Source organism: Oryzias melastigma, linkage group LG20 (assembly GCF_002922805.2).
Source record: "Oryzias melastigma strain HK-1 linkage group LG20, ASM292280v2, whole genome shotgun sequence".
NCBI classification, from domain to species: Eukaryota; Metazoa; Chordata; class Actinopteri; order Beloniformes; family Adrianichthyidae; genus Oryzias; species Oryzias melastigma.
In genome coordinates, this window is record NC_050531.1 from 7,646,478 (window position 1) to 7,662,537 (window position 16,060).

The 16,060-nt window shown below is 37.1% G+C and overlaps 1 protein-coding gene across 4 annotated transcripts in view; it reads left to right on the forward strand.

Annotated features, from left to right (window-relative positions):
• dlgap1b (discs, large (Drosophila) homolog-associated protein 1b) overlaps window positions 1–16,060 on the forward strand; it is a 104,595-nt gene that overhangs the window by 49,690 nt on the left and 38,845 nt on the right. For all 4 annotated transcript variants that reach the window (XM_024280399.2, XM_036217337.1, XM_024280396.2 and 1 more), the window contains 2 exons: window positions 9,369–10,488; window positions 13,571–13,785. In XM_024280399.2, the coding sequence (XP_024136167.1) occupies window positions 9,430–10,488; window positions 13,571–13,785 (1,274 nt within the window). In that variant the 5' untranslated portion in view covers window positions 9,369–9,429. The remainder of the gene's footprint in view (window positions 1–9,368; window positions 10,489–13,570; window positions 13,786–16,060) is intronic.

The window sequence follows — 16,060 nt, forward strand, 5'->3', positions numbered from 1 at the left end:
AGGATCTGCGGGTTTGCAACTTGTGTTGCACATTGCGTCCCGTTCTGAGTGTGAAAAGCCGTGAAAGAGCGGTTTGTTTGTTTGTTTGGGGAGTTTTAATTGACCCTGTTTGGTTTATTTGCAGCTGCATGGATGGAAATTGCAGCTCCAGTGAAGCGGCTCTGTTCCGCATACATACGCAGCACAAATGCCAGAAAAAGCAAACCGTCGTCGCCTCACGCTGACATAAGCGGTTTTTGTCACTTTTTTTCAAAATGCAGGTCAAGGCCACAGTTGATAGATGAGGGCACACTGTTATCTGTGGTACACACAAAGATGCTCACACTCTCCAAGGGTCGATTCTCTTATCACCAATACAGCTCTAAACTAATTCCTCTGCGTTGAGGATTAAAAGCTGCAGATTTTTGTGGCGTCTAACAGAAAGCGGAGACACTTTACTGTGTGAGCACAGATGGAATCGTGCATATCCCAACAGGCAGATGTTTTTCATTTACTTTTTTTTTTTAACCTGATGTTTTATTTATGTGTATAGCAGGATAAAACCGCCTTAATGAACTGTGCCCCACTTTAAGCAGACTTATATAAAATTCCTTTTTTGCTAAAAGAAATTTGTGATTTTCACCCAATATTGGTGATGCTAAGAAAATTTACTTTTTTTGTTATTTAATGTCAAATTAATGGAATAATTTGGGAATATATTTAGTTTTAAATACCTACTCTGATCATCTTTTGAGCTATTTTCAAAGCAGTGGTCTTTTGATTATGATTATATCAATTTTAGCCCAAATCAAAAATCTTGTGTTGTCTTCTAGGACATTGTTTTAGCAGAGCAGCACTAACTCATTATAGGCCCCGCCCGCGTCCCCCTCTCTGTTTTGGTCAGGCAAATTTTGAAGTTGCCCCATGGCAATCCTGCGACAGGTGGAGATGACACCATTACAAAAGTCACAACAATTTGAATAAAGAAATACTCAGAAATGCAATTTTAAGAGGAATTTCCTTTATATATGTCCTCCAACATCCTAAAAATGCCACAAAAACAAAATTTTCCTCAGAATGAAACAGTTTTGTTATCATTTTTATCATACTTATTTTCAGGAAATATAAACAGACCCTTCTTTTGTCAGTTATCAAAATTCCTTTCAGAATGGATGATGAGTTACCTGCATGCCCCTCGGTCATAAAAGGATATGAAGCATCGGAAACGGCAACCTTTGTTGCCTTCCACACATATGATCCCACGGCGGTTGGAACATATGAGTTATCATTAGCCGGGGTGAAAACACACTGCTTTCCACCAGAAAATCCATTTGTTTCCATGGCGATGCTGTCCTCCCATGTCCAATTTCCTTAGCTGCTCTTTATGGATGGCTCTATTTGGGGGGGAAAAAAGAAAAGGAAAAAAATGACAAAGAAAATAATAATTCTTACAGTCTGTAATATTAAAAATTGTGTTAGTCGGTTGTTTTAAAAAAAAGGCACAAAGTGACCTGGATTTTTTTATTATCTTGGAAGATCTGTTCTTGGAAACAAAATCGATGAGTTTTAAATTTGTACCCTTGTAATCATATCAATTGGGTAAATAATTCACAGAGATGATGGAAGATTTTCATTTTTTAATGACTCCAATGCATGTATATGAATTTTATTCCTAAATGTTTTATTTAAAATTGTTATAAATAAGTAATAACTTTATTTGAGATCAAATAAAGTTATTTTCTATTATATTTTAAGTTTTTTTATATATTCATTATATATTTTGATTTGTTGATATTTATATTTTTACTTTAATTTATTTTATCTAACATTTATTGCTGCTTCGTTTCCTGCTACTTTTTAACCTAAAACATTTTTTGTCCAAGCCCAATTTTTTTTTACATTTATGCCATTTAAGGATAAAAAAAATCTGTTTTTTTCCATATCTATCAGTAAATATAACCTTTAAAATGAAAGGAAAGGCTCTAAGCTGACGATGTTCTTTCTACATAACTATGATGGATTCAACCTTAAGTCATACAAAAGCAATCTCGGTGGAGTCACGGCCTTTTGTTAAGGAGTCAAAGCCAAGTGTCAGAGCCGCTCAGTTTAATCTGTCTCCTTTAAAGATCAGGGATTTCACATTCACAACATTCATTTTTATGGGAAAATGGCACCGACGTTTTATACAGCATTTTGTTAACATTTATCTTATGTTTCACCGCACGTTTCCCAGCAACCTTCATGACAACATGTCGATTTCTTCTTCTTTTTTAATTGTTTTTTTACTTTTGCTCAAATGGATCCATACATGTTTCGTTGATCTGTAACTCAGCTGCATTTGTCAAGAAACGTCCTGACAGTTGCTCTAATTAGCTTCACTGTGACGAAGGAGCTTTCTTTAAGCGAACAGGAACACCCCTTCATCTGTTCTGCCATGTGGATTCATAATACACTGAGAAAAAAAGGGGGATTAAAGTTTTTTTTTTTCTAAACTAAAAAAAAAAATATGTATACTATACCATTTTAAAAAAGAAAGTAGTTCACCATGAAGCTAAATTTTGTAGATCTGTTCATTTTTAATTAAAAAAAAGAAAACCTGTAACATTTTAGGTATTTTTTGGGATGTTTATGTACATAAAAATGATTCTCTGACAAACTTTTTATAGTGCCATCATTAAAAGCATTCCATTCCGAAAAAGCTTTTTTCTTTGAGGTTGATGCTGTGTATGGGTTTCCATGCGTTCACAAATACAAAGAAATAGTTTAAACATCATATTTGTTAATATAATTGAACGTAAAACATTAGAGGTGTGTACGTTTCCCTCTCACATGATTCGTCCAATTATTTCATGAAAAATGCTAAAATCTAGATATTTCTTATTCATATGGCATTTAAAGATATATATATAATAATGCATGAGAATTTATTCAGGTATTGACTTGGAAAAAGTAGCTTATGATTGGATGTCTTTTTGTTTGCATCACATGTAGATAAAAAAACAAAGATAAGCTGGAGTCTGCCAGAAATCGATTGTTTACTTCTTGATTGATTTTATACCTTATAACCAGCATAATCTTGTGGTTTTTAAGCGATACTGCAGTTGCTCAATCAATTTTTCAATACGTATCTATTTGTCACATCCCTAACCAATAGTGGTGTTACTCCCACTGCTCGATCAATTTTTCCATACGTACCTAAGGTTTTTTACATCCCAAAAAATGTATTACATATTAGCTAAAAGTTGGCGTCTGTGGAATTCTTTCCAGAGATCTCAGATGGGAGAACAATTTTACTTTTCATTTAAGCACAGTGAAGATGCAATAAACAGGCTATGTCAGCACACCTGCTCCTATTTGTCTCATCCATGGACACTTATGAGAAATATTTGTATCTATTTTGAGGGAAATTGGTGCAATAACACACACAGCTGATGGTCTAAGACCGGTCTACAGGACGTAGAGACGCATCTTCACTTTAAAGATAAAAGTCGAGCTTCAGTCTGCAGGAGGCTTTGCTTTTTCTGATTTATAAATATCTTGGACAAAATTGTTTGTGATTAGTAAATAAATAACTTGATTCTAACAAACAAAATTTTGACTGAAAATTTACTGAAGAACAACTGATTAAAATCAGATTTTTTTCCAATGTTTTCTCATTTTTTCCTGACGGAATAATATTTGAAACACAAACTAATGAAAAAAGGCTAAGAAATGATGGTACCATTAACGTATTATGTTGTTGTACAACATTTTGAGACAATCACTGCAATCAAGCGCTTTCTGTATTTGTTAATGACACTTCTGTGCACCATTTAACCCCTCCTCGTGAGCAAACAACTCCAGTTGTTTGAAGATTGCCTTCACTAAATCCCATGTTTCAACTCTTTTCATCTAAAAATTGTCCAATGTTTTCCAGTCATTCTGAGTGCTGATCACATTTTGGTTATTATATGTTATAAACTGTGACTCAGAACAAATTTTCAGACACTAAAGCAAGACTTTTCACAAAGGTTTTGTTTTCCTGCTCAGGTTCTAAACCCACTGTTTAGGAGGCTGCAATCAGTCCCAGAACATAATCAATGCTTTTCTGTGTTTCATTGAGTGAATAGATTTGGGTTTGTATTTGTGCATTCAAAGATTTAACAAAAATTTGTTCTTTTTGTGCATGATTCTAGAAGTAAATATACATTACTACATCATCATTACAAAGACATGTTGGGTTTTTGAAGAACCATAACAATGAAAGTTGTGGGTTTTTATGTTTTTGACATATTCTAGTGGCATTTTTCTGATAATGAAAGTCAAATGGAGCTAAAAAAATGTATTTTTAATATAGTTTGTCATAAATTAGGAACAGACAAAAAAAACACAGGTTGGTGGTCCGAACAATGCTAGATTCCTTCAATCCCCGTGTGGAAAAGAACTACAAAAAAACATAGAAAAAAATGTACATGACCTGCACCACTTTTTCTTTTTTTCACATGTATATGAATCATATAAGTCCTATACTATAAAACCCCTTTAAAGTGGCAACTTTCTCATTATTTTCATTGATGACATTAAAATGAGTTATATATTTAACTTTTTAAAATTGTCTATGTGAAATTGTAAAGATTACCATTTTCTTTACATGAGTCTATACACGGGTATATTTTTAAACTTTTTTTTTTTTTTTTTACATGTCCCTTTTCCAGACATATGCTTTTCATATATGAAAATAAAACATTAAATGTAGGTTCTCTGCAAGTAAAATCTAGATTCTCTTACGGGGAAATTATGTTTTCTTTTTTTGCTGTTTTAACTTTAATTATATGTGATCTAATTAAAATGCAAGTATAAAAAAACAAATATAAATATTTACCATAACATATAAGTTTTTGTATTGTAATGGTAAACAACATTATTGGAAAATATATGTTACAATTTTTCTAAAATAATATTTATGTTAACCTATAAAAACTGGTGTAGTATAAAAAAACATACTTTTTATTAATTAATTTATACAATGTCATTTGTGCAACTAGTCAAAATTCCATGAAGCACATTGAAGTGACATGACTTAATTTGCATTACAAGTTATTACATTACAAGCATTACAAGTTTGAATGACACGTCTATAGACTCAACAATAAGGGCGTAACACAGATACATTTGTTTGTAGACGAATAGATCCATGTATGTCTTTTTTTTTCTGAAAACATTTGGCATCTGGCTTAAAACTGGATGTCTGGATAGCTCCGATATTGCTTATTATTAATGTCGGGAAGGAAATGTGAGCGGATGTTAGCTAGGGAGAGGGGGCGGGGTTGCCACTTTAGGCTAAAAATAGCATAATTATTATTAAAAGACCACTTGTAACTATAGTGATCATAATGAGTCTTTAATGATTTGCAGGGATTATTTATTAGCCTGATTTGTTTTACAGTTTTCTTGGCTTAATAACAAGCTAACTAATTAAAAAAAAAATTGTGTTCATTTTGACTTTTTTTTTAGTTCTCAGGAGAAATCTGTTAAGTTTTAGATCACTCATCATACATTTGAACAAGTGTTCCGAGCAATAACTGGGTCAGTCAGCTGTGATTAATGTAGAGCATAATACATAATCACACGGGTCAATGAAGGCCACAGCTGACAGAAAACATCCAGCAGATCTCTTACATGTGGAAAACTTTGTTTTTTTTTGTTTTTTGTTTTTTTAAAGCCACACCAAAATTCTGAGTGGTTAATCACGTTCACCCTGAACGTATGTGTTTATCTGTATTTGTGATGATCCGTGCTCAGTTTTGATGCAGCCTGCAGACAGCTGTGTCACAAACAGGATCACCGCGAGGGCCTTTTTATTTAGGTCACATTCTGTGCTCCAGTGCCCAGCTGAAGGGATCTCTTTTTAACTCCCAAGAATACTTTTTTTTTTTTTTTTTAAAAAAAAACCTCTGCAAGCAGTGGACAGACCCTTTGAGATGTTTGTTTTTGCTTTATTTCATATTTATCCTTGTGGGTGTCCTTCTAGTGGTGGGGGTGTGGTGTGACCACGTATTACTTTTTCAATAAAAAAAAATAAAATAAAAAAAAAGAAGAATCTTAATGTATTAGCTTAACTCTCCCCTCTGGGTGATTTAATCCTCTGCTTAAGTGCTGACAGTAAAATTGCATGACTATTTTTGTTGTTTTTTCAATTACTCCAGCATTCATTCTACAGTTTAGGAAAATAATAAATGTGACTCACTTATCTAAATGCATAAATAGGTTTTATGGATTCATTTGGCGTCCTTTGCTTTGTCCCAAAGTTGCATAAAGATACTGTTTTTGTTTCCTCATTTATTTCTTCCTGCTTTACCCGATTGCTTTCTTTAAATGGAATCCATTTTACTGTTTTTTTTTTTCTGAATCAAATTGTTGTAGCAAAGCACTCTGTGGGGCTACACTGCTGTCACTGTGCGACAGTGGAGCACATGAGCTCTTATTGTCTCATTAACTTCATTTTCAGTCCATTGCAAATACTGTGCAACAAGCCTAAGAAAGCAGTGAAAGGGTGCTGATAGAGGCATTTGGTTTCAAGTCACACTGTTAAGGAATGCCCATTTATTGGACTTGCCTTTCCCAGCCTGGACATTGTCTGCTGGGATTACTGGCCAATTTGTTTTCCTCTAGAATAAGTAAAGATTTGGAGGAAAGAATGCAATCAGGCAGTGACCTTTTTTGTTTGTGTTTGTGAGGATACTGGTGCATTCTCACTGAGGAAGTACACTGAAAATCAATGCTTTCTTTGACTTATTTGTCCTTTGATGAACCCAATTTCAAGATAAGTAATACAGTATTTCCGCTTTTGATGTAGCGGAACACTAAATGGTTCCAAAATAGCAAAACTACCACACTTTTGAGTCTTTGAAATGAAGATTTTTTTTTTTTATTTATTGCTAAAATGGAATTTCTTCATGTTTTGGATTCGATATAGCTGGCATTGTTAAGTTAGTGCACAAATTTAACACATTTAAACTCACTTTTGCAAATAAAAGGGTTAGTATGGGTGACAAGGGGTTAAAACAAAATTAAGAATTTAGTGCCTTTTTGATTTTAGTTAGCACTTCTGGTTAAGTCTATAAAGTTAGTGCTTAGATTAAATCTAAATGGCCTTACAAAGCAGACACTATCCTTTTCTCTTTAACTTACCCGTATGTTTGGGCACTCTATATTTTTTAAAGTAAAAAGGTAGTGGTAAACCTTTAATTTTAAATATGAGAACTGGACTGAGTGACCCTTCCACACTTTCCTTCCAAACAGGAAGTACTTTCTGGCTCCATGAAGCCAAAAATCCCATAGACGTCTGTGGAGAAATAAACAAATATTACTCAGTCATTATATTTGTCAGAATAACCATTCTTGCTCTGCTACCTTTTTATAACATGTCCCAATTATTTTTTCCTGATATATTTTTCTGTTGTGACAGATATAAATTGGCCAATTAGATGCCTCAAAAAAGTATGTGGAGTCTTCTGGCCCCCACGTCCAACGTTCAAAACATTTGAGAGATTCTCTCAACCTTTCAAGTCGTAGGTGTGTGAACAGCCAACAGTGTCACTCCTGCTTGGTGAAGGGGGTTGCCATAGGAACAAGGACTCAGACCGGTTCAGACAGAAATGTCATACGTCCCGCTTCAACGAAATGAAGTCAATTCAGTCGCCATTTTTTCACGATAACAACATCGCCATATTGGAGCCAGACACTGTCAGTGAGAAGGGATTAGTTAGACTCGGTCTGAGTCAGGAGTGAGCTTGTTACAAGCCCACGCCCCCACCACTTCAAAGTTTTGAATGTGGCGGTCGACTCCCGATCGGAAGATTGGGGGTTCGATTCCCGCCTTGCCCGCCCATGTGTCGTAGCATCCTTGAGCAAGACGCCCAATCCCGAATTGCCCCTAGTGGAAGGTTGGCGCCAGTGTTTGGCAGCGGAGCCGCCACCTTTGGGTGAATGGGTCTGTGACTGTAAAGCGCTTTGGGCCTTCAAGGAAGGTAGAGAAGTGCTATACAAGTATACGCCGTTTACTTTTATTGAGGCGTCTGGCTGTTCCGTTTATAACCTGAATCATTTACAATAGAGAAAATAGGATTGGCAAGAACATATAAAAAAAAAGCAGGCAGAGCAAGAATTATTATTACTGTTTATTTCTCAATTAAAATCTACAGGATTTTGGTTACTTTGAGTCACTGGCCACTTTCTAGTTGGACTGCCGGGAAGGAGAGGGTCACTCAGTCAATGATCACTACTTACTGATGCAACACATTCTCACTCTTAACTCCTCGCATACTGATGTTTGGTTGAAGACCCTCCGTGTCATTTTTTGACACTTGACACTCTTTTTTTGACATGCTGGCTGTTTGTAAAACCAAGAGTCCTTCTGTACGTGGTACCGGATGCACGCGGACTAGTCCTCAGGACGTGGCCGGTACCAGATGTTACCTGGTTAGGGTACTGGTACACTCTATGTCCCATTACTGGACTGGTTTAGTTTGCGACCCAAAAGTTGGAGAGCAGTGATTTAATGTGAACAGCCAACACATCAACAAAGGCCGAGGTTGGGAAACCCAAAACGTCATAAAGTGACGCGGGGGGTCTTTAACCAATCGTCAATATGTGACAAGTTGAGAGTGAGAATGTGTTGACGGATGATGTCTGGTTCCAACACGATAGCTTCTGTGTTGCCAAACTAAATTTGACTTTACTTCACTGGAAATGGACTTTAGCCATTTTCTATGGTTGATGTCACACTCACTCTGTCCAATTATATACAGTCAATGGGGTAAAAAAAATAACTTGCTCTTTAAACAAAGGATTAAACTCACTAAATTAAATAATAAAAAGACGATGCATGAGCTATGGAGGAGTAAAAATTCTAGAGTTGACGAGTGGAGATGAGATTCAACCTGTAAGGTTTTTATTTTTTTATTTTTTTGATAAAGCCCATCCTCTGTCTCTCATCTTTCATTGTTTCCTAACGGCAAAACTTCATTTCTCCTTATCCTTGAACAAATATAGTACACAGCTGAGATGAAAATAGATGCTCTCCTCATGACGGCTCCCCTTTGTGTCGGTTTTGTTTGTTTCTGTTTCTGATCGGCTGTCATTTCTTCGTTCAGTTCTACCAGACCAAATGCTAAGATGTTCGAGGAAGCTTGAGGGTAGATTGGGTGTCAGGGGCAACGTGCCATGTGGCTTCTATATTTAGAGATCCATCCTTTGAAGTTTTGAAGGACAAAGATAAAAAGACTGAAAGGGGAGAAGAAGGTCTTCCTCCAGTTTTGTCATCAGTAAGCACTTGAGCATGTGGAATCAAAAGACATTAATTAAATACCTTTTTCATTTTTCTTCCCTGTTTGGCTGTTTCTTCACAGAGTTGGGGCCTGTGTTGACTTCCTGCGGCAGTAGTTGGTTGCGTATTTAAACCCCACTACAATGACCATGAAAGGCCTGTCCACCAGCCGCAGTCACCACGCAGTGACCTGTGACCCCTCGTACGACTCTTTGACTTTGGGACCCTCGGACCGCCGGTCTTACTTCCTCAACCAAGGGGACGCTCAGCCTGTTGACCATCCCTGCTACAACCAGCGGAACTTCTTCCAGTCGGAGTGCGGCACCTATCCCGACCTGTCCAGCTGCACCTTTCCCCGTAGACATTACAGCTCCCACCATGAACTGAAGGAGGAGTGGGGCGCTCTGGTGCCTTACACGGGACCCCCTGGCGGCAGCAAGGGCGGTGGAGGAACCAACAATCGCATCCCCTCTAACTTACTGGAGCAGTTTGAGGGTCAAGCGCCTCTGCAGCATGAAGGTTACCACACACTGCAGTACAAGCGCACCGCCTCAGAGCATCAACGCAGTGACAGCCCCGGTCGAATCCGCCATCTTGTTCATTCAGTCCAGAAGCTCTTCACCAAGTCCCATTCTCTGGAGGGGCCGTCAGGGGCTGGTGGAGGGGGGAGCGGGAGGATGAATGGCACCAAGTCCAGTCCTGATGATCCCCCCTCGTGCTCTGGCACCCTAAAGCACAGTAAGCGCAGTAAGAGCAAGGACCGCTCCAAGTCGGAGCCAAAGATGCGCACAGCCATATCGGGCTACTGGAGCTCGGATGACACGTTGGACCGGGAGGTGTGTCTCTACCATCAGCAACAGGGCGGCGGCGCCGGAACTATGCCCACAGGAGTCATGACTATGGGACGTCACCCGGACAAATCCCAGTCACAATACTTCATGGAGTCCTACAACACCATCAGCGCCCAGTCCCTCAAAACGTCACGCAGCAACAACGACGTGAAGTGCTCCACGTGCTCGGGAAGCAGCAGCGGGGGGCTGCCGCTGGTGGGTCCTCTCGATAGCCAAGTTCAACTTAAAAAGAGCTCGTGGTCCTCTACTCTGACAGTGAGCAGAGCAAGAGAGGTGTACCAGAAGGCATCAGTCAACCTCGATAAAGCTCTCGTGAAAGCTGAGCCGGGACGCACGTGCCATTTCCTACAGGTAAGAATCTATTCCAGGACTCAACAGTAAGAGATTTAGTTTTTCTGCCTTTAATCACCTCTTATGTGTCCCAATTACACCATAACTCTTACATTGTATCTGGTTCTTGTTTGCTGAAGGTTAAAAACATGCTCAGTATTTGCAAAAACAGGAAAAACATGCAATGGTTCAGTTAAATCCATTAAGTTCAAATATGATAAAGAATTGTCTGTTTTTTTTTTCCTGGGTTTGGGTCAACACAACAGTCGCACACTAATGGTGATCAGGAGTTAGCACTGTCTTTAACTTAATTTATTGAAAAACCATTGCCAAAAGTGGGACAAAGAAAAGCTACTAAGAGCACAAGTTCTACTCTTTTTCTAGCAATTAATTAAACTTTTCTTTAAAACTTCCCATTTAATGGATTCAATTAGTCCTTTCAGAGTAATTACAATAGTCTAATTTAAGTATGTGGGTGTATGTAGTGTATTTCCCACACTAAAGGGTGCAACGGATTATGAGGCGAACCATCAATGAATGGCCTATTTTCAAATGTATGTATATAAGGTGTGTAAAGAAAACAAAGGCCAGATCCGAATCCTTCCCTTAAAGTGCATCCAGTACGTTTTTTGAATATATCACCTATTTTCCAATGTACTTTTGTCACCATGTAAACATTTCGTCATTGTGGCAACCAACTACCCTACTTTTTGCACAACACGTGTAACACAGTCAAATATGTACATTTAAAACAAAAGTATTAATAAAAGTTTTGTGCTTGTCCATTGTATGAAGAAGAGTCACGCAGAAAAAAGTGTTTTGAATATCATTTAAAATCACGGACTACAGGTCTGTTCATATGTACTTCCTGTAGAAGTGGCGGGTTATTTCGTGAAGTAAATGAGTTTGGAGTCTCGTAAAGTCAGCAGCAGAGCCTTTTGCTTGCAACAGGACTGTAACCATCCGTAGCCAATGTGAGTCATCTGCCATGGCTAGAACGCTCCGTCGTCCACACCGGACACTGACTGGATGCAGTGTGAGCCCGGGGTAAAACTTGTTTGTAACACACTACACGTTAATCACGTTACTAGCGTTTTTACAATGAACAATGTAACTCCCATCCTTGTTAGTAACAGACTCATAAAAACAGTTCAACATCGCTACACATTAGCCGTGGTAGTGGCTAGCGTGTACCTCTAACTCCCAACCTTGTTTGCAACACGTAAAAAAAAAAAAATCAATGGTATCGCTAAACCACTAGAACAGCCTGAGTATGTGACAGCTTCATCCACTGTGATAGTTTTTAAGAAAAAACGTAAAACTCCTCTTTTTAGTACTGTTCTACTTATTTTTTATTATGATTGCTATTTTAACTACTATTTTATTATCTATTTAATTTTTAATTTACTATGGAAAGCACTTTGAGATGCTTTGTAGCAGGAAAAGTGATTTAAAAAAATGTTTAATTGGATTTTAATACAAACGTTTCTGCGACTACACTAACTCCCAACCTTGTTAGTTACACACACAAAAAAAAAACAGTCAGACATAAATATATTTTAGCCATGTTAGCGAGACCCAAACTTGTTTATAACAGACGGACATTTTTAATAGAGTGCCATATATCTCTCAAAATCACTTAAAAATCAGTAAGGACAACCAGAATTAATCTATAAGGGTTCACTGTCATTTTTTGACTCTTCATTTTTTTTTATTTTTCCAATCAAGTTGTGACTAATTATTCCAAGTTTTATATATTTATGTGGCCTCTAGAAATATTTTTTGTTTGACTTCTTTAGTAATCCTTTGTTTTTATTGCTTGAAAAAAAAGTCCAAATCCAGTTTCAAAGAGCTGCCACAAAAATCGTCACACTTCATTCATCCGTCTATGCTGATAGTGTTGGGAGGGATCATAGCAGCAACAATTGTGTGCATATTTTGCCCACCCTCTGTCAGTGTTGTTCCCATTACCGCCGGAGGAAAAAAGCTGACTTGAGAGATCCGAAATGCTCACACAACAGCACATGCACACAGACACATCAGCTGAATTTCTCTGTTTTGGAGAAAATAAGAGAGTGTTTCCTTGTAGTTTGAGAGAGCTGCAGATTCAAGACTGAATGGAGAGCTGGGGATATAAGGTGAAAAGAAGAGTGTATATGCTTGGATTTGTGAGAAAAAGAAACAAAATAAAAGTAGTATGAGAAGGAATTAGGAGGAAGGAAACTTCAAGGTTGAGAACATAATGCACAACCGTGTATTTAAGTAACCTAAAATTATATGCTTTCTAACAACTAATACAAGTGAAAGGAGATTGTGGAATTTATTAACTAATGTTTTGATTCACTCATTTTTATAACCCGACTTTACTATTCTGTCAGATAATTAAGAATGCCAGTATAAAACCATGACTTGTTGAGATATTTTCATGTTTTTTGTTAGAATTTTCTGGTTTATTTGGATTAGTTGCACACTTGATTACCAAGATGCCAACACAGTTGCCCCTGACATTAAGGTCAGCTTGGTTTCCTAGCTACACGGCAGTCCACAGAATTATTCCCGTGCTCTTTTTTTTTTTTTTTTCAGCTTTGTATCTCATTTCTTTCACCTCAGAGCTGGTTCTCAAACAGCCACTCACATTGGGACTGCAGTGGTTCTGCTTAACAAAACCCCTTTTGTCCCCCCACCCCCCTGTCTCCCCATGTCTGATGTCTTTGACTCCCTCTCTTTTAGATTAGAGCTGGGAGATAGCCTGCTTCCTTTCGGTTCTTACCTTCATTGGTGTGTGTGAAAAGTAAGGAGAGCGGACAGAAGCCAGGTTAATGCAACATTTTGTCAAAAAAAAATTAATTCCCTGCAATTGATATGCAGCTTGCATCACGGGAGAGACAAAAGAAGGGCTCTGGGGCTGCCAAGCTTTTGGTATGATAAAGGCAGCTTTTGCATACTGTGCTGTTACTCGCAAACCTTTAAAAACAACTTATCTAGACAGATTTTCACCAAAACAATTTACATGTACTTATTTTTTTATTTTTTGTGACATTTTTAAACTGTTAGGACTTCCAGCTCAGATGTATTCCCTCTTATTCACACTTTATCTCCACAGGTACCTCAGGATGATTGGAGTGGTTTCTCCCCGCTGGGAAAGGACGACGAGATCCCTTGTCGGCGAATGCGCAGTGGAAGCTACATCAAGGCCATGGCGGAGGAAGACAGCGGCGACTCGGACTGCAGTCCAAAACCCTCGCCTAAGGTTCAGGCGAGGCGCGCCAGCTACCTGAAGGCCACACAGCCATCTCTAACAGAGATGACCACACTCAAGTGAGTGTGTGTGAAAATAAAAACCTTATTTTCTACATTTCTTTAGCTTAGAGCCCATTATGCCTTCTTAAATGACAGTTTTATTCCCAAATGTAGATGTAGAAGTCTTTTTGACGACATATTTAAAAGCAACTCAGCAATAATAATTACTTTTTTGTTGTGATAAAGATATATTTAAGGCCTGTATCTACTCTGAATATAAATAACTACTATATCGGATTTAGTGCACAACTTTTTAAAACCAAAGAAAATTTAGTTATTTTTTAGATTTTCCTGTTCCACTTGTTATAATTAATATTTATGTATCTCTCTTTAACTTTATATACATATTATATCAACTATTGATGAGGTTTTTTTCTAAAACGAGAGTTATAAACAGTTGTAGAGGTCAACGATCCCCAAACTCAGGCCTCGGACCAGTGTCGGTCTGTGGGACATAAAAACATAAACTATAATTTCTGGGTTTTTTTAAAAGAAAATTTATAATCTGATTCTAAAGGAAGTCTTATTTTGAAAAACTACTGGATTCTCCTCACCACATTCGAAGCATTTAAAGTTGCTTGGTTTGGTGTTAAAAATCCAAGCACTAAATTTAAACCCCCAAGCTAGCAAAGTTAAGAAAAAAAATAAAGGTATTGGAAAGTTTGTTATTGCAGAAAAGAAGAAGACTTCAAAGTAAAAGCACAAAAACCAGGAGTCTTTACTCGAAATTTGTATTTACTGCATTTTTTGTTCCTACAAAATATATTAATAATTTTCAGCAAATCTGTCAAGAATGCTGCTTATAAAGTTACTCAAACTGTGGATTATCTTTATGATTATATTTAGAAAATATGAGTTTTTTTCCTTTGCATTTTAATAGTCCAATAAAGCTGAAGTCCAATTTTTTAGCTTACACTTTGACTGTTAAGAGTTAAAGGAAAATCTCACATTTTAAATATTCCAACATGAAATCTTGGATATAAATAAAGTTTAAACTGATATTTTACAGAGGATGAAGATAAACTTTACCCATGAAAGTTAAGAGAACTAGAAGAAAAAACAATGGAAGCCCACTTCAGACTCATGTAGGCCAGTCCATGAAAATAATGTCTTAAATTAAACCATTGTGTAGCCTGACAAATGTTTGGGATCACTGCTTTAGGTTCTCTCTTTAGAAGATAGTTGTTTAGAAGAGGATAAAATTGTGGCAACTTCACCAAATTCATGTTTCCCAGAAGTTTGAGTAAAACTTTTTGGGGAAACATTGTTTACCACATAAAAAAAAAAAACATTCTAACTTTGTAAGAAAACATTTCAGCCGTCTGGCTTCAGAAGCCGAAGTGAAAACAAGGTTAAAAAAAAATAAATAAATAAAAAAACTGGCAATATAAGATCTTTCCAAAGGACTCTACTCAGGAATGACACTTTTCTTTTCTATGTATAGCGGAACTGCAGCGGAGGGCTGCGACTGATGATCTATGTAATGTGTATAAATTAGAATATCACCATAATATACTCATTCATAGTTATTAGTTGCAGAAGATCAAGCACACAAATAGGCATTCTTACATAACTACAAATGGCACAGCTTGGAGCTCGCTGATGACTGGAGGACGGTGCAGCGGAGGCCATCATTACATGACAGAACCCAGTGAAACAAACCAAACTGATGTGCTGCACATAAAATAGAGGAGAAATTCACTGGTTTTCATTCTCTGCTTTAAGCATCTGGCTCAAGTCTGTTACACATGGGTCACAAATACACCCCTAGATAATTCTGTCCTCAACTTTTCATGGATTTTTTTAAAAGATTTGTTTAAAAGTTTACTTTCATCCAAAGTTTGCATTACGGTTGCATTCCTCGTGCACTGACTATGGTGGCCATAAGTGCGAATCACATCATTCAATCACTGAATGCAAAAACATTTTAAATGACAATGACAGTTAAATAATGACAATAAAAATACTATGTTACATTTTATAAATCAAAACAAAATTCCAGAAACCAAAACATAAAACATATTTCTGAAAACAAAAGTAATTGCTATAAATGAATTTTAAAAGAAACTGGAAAAGGTTAGTACTATGGGACATTACTGTTTGGATGATGATGTTTGATTTTTGAAGAAGAGGGAAAGCAGAAACATGTTTCTCCTGAATTGTGGTGAAGACTTGATTGTGCAACCACTGAACTTTTGCAGTGGCAAGAATTTATCGCCATGAAAATTACTTCTGGTTGAAAAAGACGAACAAATGTCTTCAACCAATCAATGTCCCACAGCACCTACCTTTC